Raw genomic sequence first — 6,437 nt, forward strand, 5'->3', positions numbered from 1 at the left:
TTGATCAGGGCTTGCAGGACCAGCGTTAAATCCCACTGTGGAACAAGTGGGCGTGAAGCAGGCCTGCGTCTCTGTACACCTTTTAGAAACCACTTCATCAGCGGGTAATTAAAAGCTGTTCTGTCTCCGAACCCTTCGTGGCAGGAAGAGATGGCTGCAGCGCACGTTTTAATCGTGCTGAATGCCAACTTCCTATCCATCAGCTGTTGTAGAAAAGACAACACGCCGCCTAATGGGCATGAGGTGGCCTCTACACCTTTCTCTGTACACCAGCGCTGAAAAGCCGTCCACTTAGATGTGTACAGAGCTGTGGTAGATGCAGCACATGAATCCTGGATTGTGCGCACTACCTCCTGTGGGAGACCCATCCTCTCTAAGCGGGACCGCTCAGCGGCCAGACCCACAGGTGCTGGCCTATTTCTGGGTAACTCCTGATCGCTCCTCCTGCTTGAAGGAGAGCGTCCTCCCTCCACGGCAGTTTCCACGGGCGACCCGACAACAGACGTTGCAGGACTGGGAACCATGGTGCGTTCACGCGCTCCGGAGCCACCAGGAGAGCTGTCAATCCCTCCTCCTGAACTCGGTTCAGGAACCGTAAAATCAGAGGAGGTGGGGGAAAACGCGTACAGAAGCGTTTTGGGCCATGGGCTGTGAACAAATGCATCCACCCCCAGCGGTGGATCGTCTCGCGGGCTCAGGGAAAACCATAGTTGACACTGAGCGTTCTCTCGTGTCGCAAACAGGTCCATAGCTGCTTTGCCAAACTTCTGCCACGTCTGAACCATCAGGTCTGGATGGAGGGTCCAGTCCGCGTGACATGGGCTGCCCCTGGACATCACATCTGCCCCTTTGTTCAGAACACCGGGTATGTAAACTGCTCTGATGGAGAGCAGGTTTTGGTGAGCCCAACACAGTAGCTTTCGCGCAATGTGTAACATCTGGGCTGAACGCACACCCCCCTGACGGTTTATGTACGCAGCAGTCACCATGTTGTCTGTGTGAATCAACACATGTTGATTCTGTAGCACGGGAGCAAAGTGTTGAATCACATTCAGCACTGTGCGACACTCCAAAACAATTATGTGGGCTGATGTGTGGTGGGGCCACAGCGCCCCTACTGCTTGAGATAGGCATGTCCCCCCCCCAGCCTGACAGCGACGCGTCCGTGAAGACTGACACGTGTGATATGGATCTGCTGATGGGAACTCCCTCTGACAGAACCAGGGTGTTTCCCCAGTGTCGGAGGTCTGCTGTCACGGAGGGAGGGACAGTGATCATCCGTCTCTTTTGTTTTACTGGATCCACACGCAGACGCGCAAACCACCTCTGGAGGCATCTCATGTGTAACAAACCCAGCGGAACCACTGTGTGAGCTGATGACATCATTCCCAACAGCTTAATGACGGAGACAACTGTTACCACTCTGCCAGGTCTTACGTGGCGGAGTTGACTTTTAAAAGTGTCGAATCTCGTTTGTGATAAACGAGCCTTCATGGTGGTTGAATTTAATTCCACTCCCAGATAAACAATTGTCTGGGCCGGGAAAATCTAGCTTTTCTTCCAATTTATGGCGAAGCCCAGATTTAACAGGTGTGATGTCAACACCCGAGCCTGCATCAACGCCTCCTATCTGGAGTGTGACAGGAGCAGCAGATCATCCAGGTAAAACAAAACTCTCATCCCTGCTCTGTGTAACAGATGCAGGGCTGTCTCCACACACTGAGAACGTAAGATGACCGGCAGCCCGTTGTACTGATACTTCATCCCCTGAAAGGAGAAAAAAACGCAGGAATTTTCTGTGTTTTTGGATGATCGGTATGCGTTTCTCTGGATGTTGTACAACAGCTGTCTGGTTGTCAACATGTGAAAAACGGTCTGTCCATGATCACCTTGTTGAAAAAACTGACAGATCCAAGATCGGTCTCATCCCTCCGGTCCGTTGGGAACCAGGAAGTAACGTGAGTAAAACCCTGTGTTTTCTCTCTGTTGGGGAACTCTGGAGATTACTTTTATCAGAAACACTTGGACTTCTGCATTTAGGGATGAGATTTGGTCTGATGATGACAGGACCGTTTCTATAACTCCTCCGAACGGAGGGGGTCGGGTTGCAAACTGTAACTTGTAACCATTTGCATAACACCCTGTCCATCCATCTGAACGGCGAGCATGTTTTAGCCACTCTACGTAACGTTCGTGGAGTGAACGTGCGTTTAAGTGATGCATCACGTTTTGTACGGCTGTCAGCAGTCCGCCCCTCAACCGCCGTCAAGCGTCACGGGAATGTTTTCTGCGTGACCCAAGGCGAGGCTTCCTCGAAAAAGGCTCTGAACGCGCCCGTGCGCTGCGTTCGGACCGCGGACCAACCTTCATGTACAGGTGGGCCGGTGTGTGCTGAGGCGAATCGTGTGACAGCTGATGACGCCGTGGGGCTGCGCGTTTGACGTCGCTGTGCGAACGTTGAGAGGCGGAGGGCGTGACTTCATCTACGCCGTGCTGTTGGAGTGAAGGCTGCAAGCCCCGCGGGAGCACACGTTTTCTCTGGAGGGACGCGCGCCACTCTTGCTGGAGGGGTGCGCGCCGCTCTTGCTGGAGGGAGGTGGGACTCGTCACCGGGTTCGTTCAGCTGTCTCACGCTTATGCTGCCGTGAGCTGCCGAACGCTGAGATGCGTTGGGTGACTGCTGCCCGCGTTTGATTCGGTGAGGCGAGTGTCGTTCTTGTGAGAGCGAGGACCTACACCTGACCCAGCCTGTGGTCCACATTTATACCGATGTGAGCCGGTGAGCGCCGGGCAGCTGTGTGTGTGCGCCAACATCAACACAGCGCCGTTGGATGGAGGCTGTTTCATCCCGCTTGGGTGAGGATCGTGCCGCTCGGGATGATAACGAGTTATTTTCGCTTACCATTGTGTCGTGTGAGCGACTCGTCATGTCTTGGAGCTACGTTGAGTTTAAAAACACCTTTATTTAAGGACACCGGCTCCTTATGTGTGGAGGATGTGTGCGCGGCTGCTGTGAATTCATCCGAGCTTACAGACTGGCTAAAAAACAGAAACTTTGATCATTGAATGATGATTTATTTCAACTTTCGTGTCACTTTTACACACACCCTCCGGAGACCGTCATTTTTAAAACTTCTCCCTCTTGAGCTCTGCGATTTGTTTGCCCAGAGCGCTGTCTTGCAGGCGAACTCTGGGGAAACGCTGAACTGCAGGTTGCCGGAATGAAGAGGGCTGGATTCTGACGGGCGGGGCTGGTGGTGGAACTGAGCGAGAGCCGCGGCCGTGGAAACGTCGATGCTTTGCTCGGGACGGTCCCTCCAGCGGGCCGGGGGCGGGATGAGCTGCGCGGCTTGATGAGGTGGCGCACAGCCTCTGGCACCTCCTCCGACTGCTTCAATTCGCCAGCATGGTTGAAGCTGCTCTCGAACAGCGCGTCCGCCGTGATGGGCCCTCCATCAGGTCTTTGTGCAGTTTCTCCGGCAGCGAGGGAGAGTAACGAAACCAGGTGGATCGTTGGATCATCGTCATCCACGCTGCAATCCTCGACAGGCAAACCGTAGAAGAGGCACACATGTTGAAGATGACGTCTGCTGCCTTACAGAGGGAGTTCTTTGTCTCCAAGGCAGGTCTGCGGCCTTCAGCCCCTTGGACATGCTATATGCTAGCAGCGCCACGTTGTTGCTAGCTGCGGCTGCCTGAAAGCACATTGATGGGCTCGATTGGAGAGCGTGGTCACCGTCTGGTTCGTGTTTCTCCGGAGGGACGGGACGCTGCTCCGACCTGGACAGCTTCGCTCCAAAGCTTCCGCGAGGCTTGGCTCCAGGGGGGTTACCGAGGGATAGCCCCGCTCGGTGAACCCCTCCACTCTGGTGATGGGTGCGGACTGGGGACCGACTCCCCCAATCTACCAGGAAAGAACTGTCTGTGGCCTCGCCCGTCGAACGTCCTGTTGGAACACGAGGCCATATGGATCAAGATGGTGAGCCAGAGTGGAACCCAGTAAAACAACCTTCCCGCCGGATCATCCGAACTGGCGGGAAAAGGCGTGGGACGTAGAAAAAAAGGGTCCCTTCATGTCAGCCTCCTCCTGGGTTACGCCGGGCAACCCCTGAGGGTGCCGTTGGCCGGGAGCGGTGTGATCGCCGATGCGAAACGAGGTGGGATGGGGTGAGCATTCACTCAGCCCCCCTCCACCGACACCACGCTCCCCAGGAGGGAATGAGCAGCGGGGGCTGCAGCTGAGCACGCCTGTCCTGGAGGAACCATCTGATTCGCTCCGAGGGTCGGCGATAAGAGGAAAAAAATACAAGATGGCGTTGTCCAGCGTGTAGTGACCTGTCACTGGGAAATATTCCTCGGCGCTTACCTTGGAATAAGACTGCTCGTCATCTTCTCCTCGGGGAGGAGAACTTACCGGACGACTGGAGGTCGACTGCCGGGCCAAGCATCCTTAACAAAGGTTGGTCATCTACACAATTTTCCTTCTTTGTTCTTCTGACAGTGCTATTTTAGCTCGCTGAAAAAAAATGGGAGCCGATTTCCCGCTCTTAACGTAATTTATACGGATCGGGTGGGGCCCACACAGCAGGTGGGCGTGGACTAAATTTTTTCAGTGCTTATGCTGCGCATAACGGGATAAACCCATCAGCGACAGCCTTAAAGGGCGAAGCCTATACGACATAGAACCTATTATTCCGTATTTTTCTAACAGAGCACTTCGCTCTCAGACTGCAGACTGTCCCTAACGTTTCCAAAATCAGAATGGGTAGAAGGTCTTTCAGTAATCAAGCTCCTCTCAAATCAAATAAATCAAATAATTTTAAATAAAAAATATAAGCTTTGTGTTTATGAGGCTTTTAATTCTTTGGATCTACTTTGTACAATAATTTAAAACTCTTTCTCCACCAAAATTAGTCATCTTTTGTCCTTTCTCCAAAATATTGCTTACGTTGAGAGTTAAATTCACATTTTTGTGGCCCACGAGTCCTTTCATCTGGATTGTTTTGGTCCATATGAAAACGTTTGGACACCCCTTGCCTAATGCATAATCCATGCATTAGCAGGTAGCAACTGGCTACCCCCAAAATCAAGTCAACACATTATTTATCTATATAATTTCTAAAATAAAAACAGTTGACTTAGTTTGTTTTATATCCAGAATGATAAGTTATTATTGCTAATGTCCTAATTTCTGCTGCACAAAGACTATCTGTGGTAAATTACATTCAGTTTAGCCCCGCCCCCGACTCCACTGTGAGTTTATTTTATTTTTTATTTTATTATTTAACCTTTAATATACAGGTAGTTTCAATGAGTCAAGAGGACTCATTTTCAAGAGAGACTTGTTTGAGACAGACAATAATTTACAACAATAAAAGAAAATTAAAATAAAATGATGTTATGAAAACACTGTTACTGTTAGCAGCATGGTCCTGTTAGCAGCATGGCTCTGTTACATTGTGGTCCTGTTAGCAGTGTGGTCCTTTTAGCAGCATGGCCCTGTTAGCAGCATGGCTCTGTTACATTGTGGTCCTGTTAGCAGCACGGTCCTGTTAGCAGCATGGTCCTGTTAGCAGCATGGCTCTGTTAGCAGCATGGCTCTGTTACATTGTGGTCCTGTTAGCAGCATGGTCCTGTTAGCAGCATGATGATAATAATGACTGTGGCAACGAACAATAACTGCCCTCCAGACCCGGGTCCGGCAGACACAGAGCATTTGAAGTTTCCCCGTGGAACCAAACTTTCCTGTAGAGTTCAATCCATGCAGGCAGATCATGGAGACAGTCACCATGACAGGCTGGAGCCCGAGTATGAGGAGGGAAAAGGGCTGGAGAGCGAAAGCCCTGGTGGAACGAACCAAGCTGCAGATGGACCGAGCAGGTCCCAGCAAACTCCCAGTGGACTGGGTCATGTGCTCCACTGGCAGATTGAACCAGTAAGTAAAAAAAAAACAACACTTTCAGTTTATTTTCCTTCAGTGATTACCTTCTAAATAACACAATTAAGTTGTTTCTGTCAATAAACAGGCATATGTGGACCCCTTAGTTCAGCTGGTACTAGGTGTAAATAGACTAAACTGTTTGAAACGAATTAATCCTGTCCAGAGCAGCCCAGCCGTTCCCATCTCTGTGATCTGATAAACTAACAGGTCTGACTGACACTCAGGCAGAGAGACAATGAAAGTTGCAGAATGTTATTGTTACTATTAACCTGTTTACATTCAGTTTATTTTTGATGAAAGTTAAGATTTGTCCATCCAGCTGGTGAGTTTAACTACACACAGTTGTTCATTGTTTCATTTTATCTAGATTATGTTTTATTATCAGCTCAAAAATAAATAAAATATTCCTGTGAATCTCTTCTTTCAGCTTTTCCCTCTTCAGGGGTCACCAGCAAGTTCTCTCTCTCTCTCTCTCTCTCTCTCTCTCTTTCTCTCT

General features: G+C 50.4%; 1 protein-coding gene across 1 annotated transcript in view; it reads right to left on the reverse strand.

The window, feature by feature from the left end:
* The window catches only part of dnd1 (DND microRNA-mediated repression inhibitor 1), a 57,102-nt gene extending 52,654 nt beyond the window's left edge, over window positions 1-4,448 (reverse strand). Inside the window, exon 1 of the mRNA XM_037675105.1 lies at window positions 4,415-4,448. Coding sequence (XP_037531033.1) covers window positions 4,415-4,448 — 34 coding nt within the window. The remainder of the gene's footprint in view (window positions 1-4,414) is intronic.
* Window positions 4,449-6,437: the final 1,989 nt, after the last annotated feature.

The sequence above is a fragment of the Nematolebias whitei genome, chromosome 4 (genome assembly GCF_014905685.2).
Source record: "Nematolebias whitei isolate Nwh7 chromosome 4, NemWhi1, whole genome shotgun sequence".
Taxonomy (NCBI): Eukaryota; Metazoa; Chordata; class Actinopteri; order Cyprinodontiformes; family Rivulidae; genus Nematolebias; species Nematolebias whitei.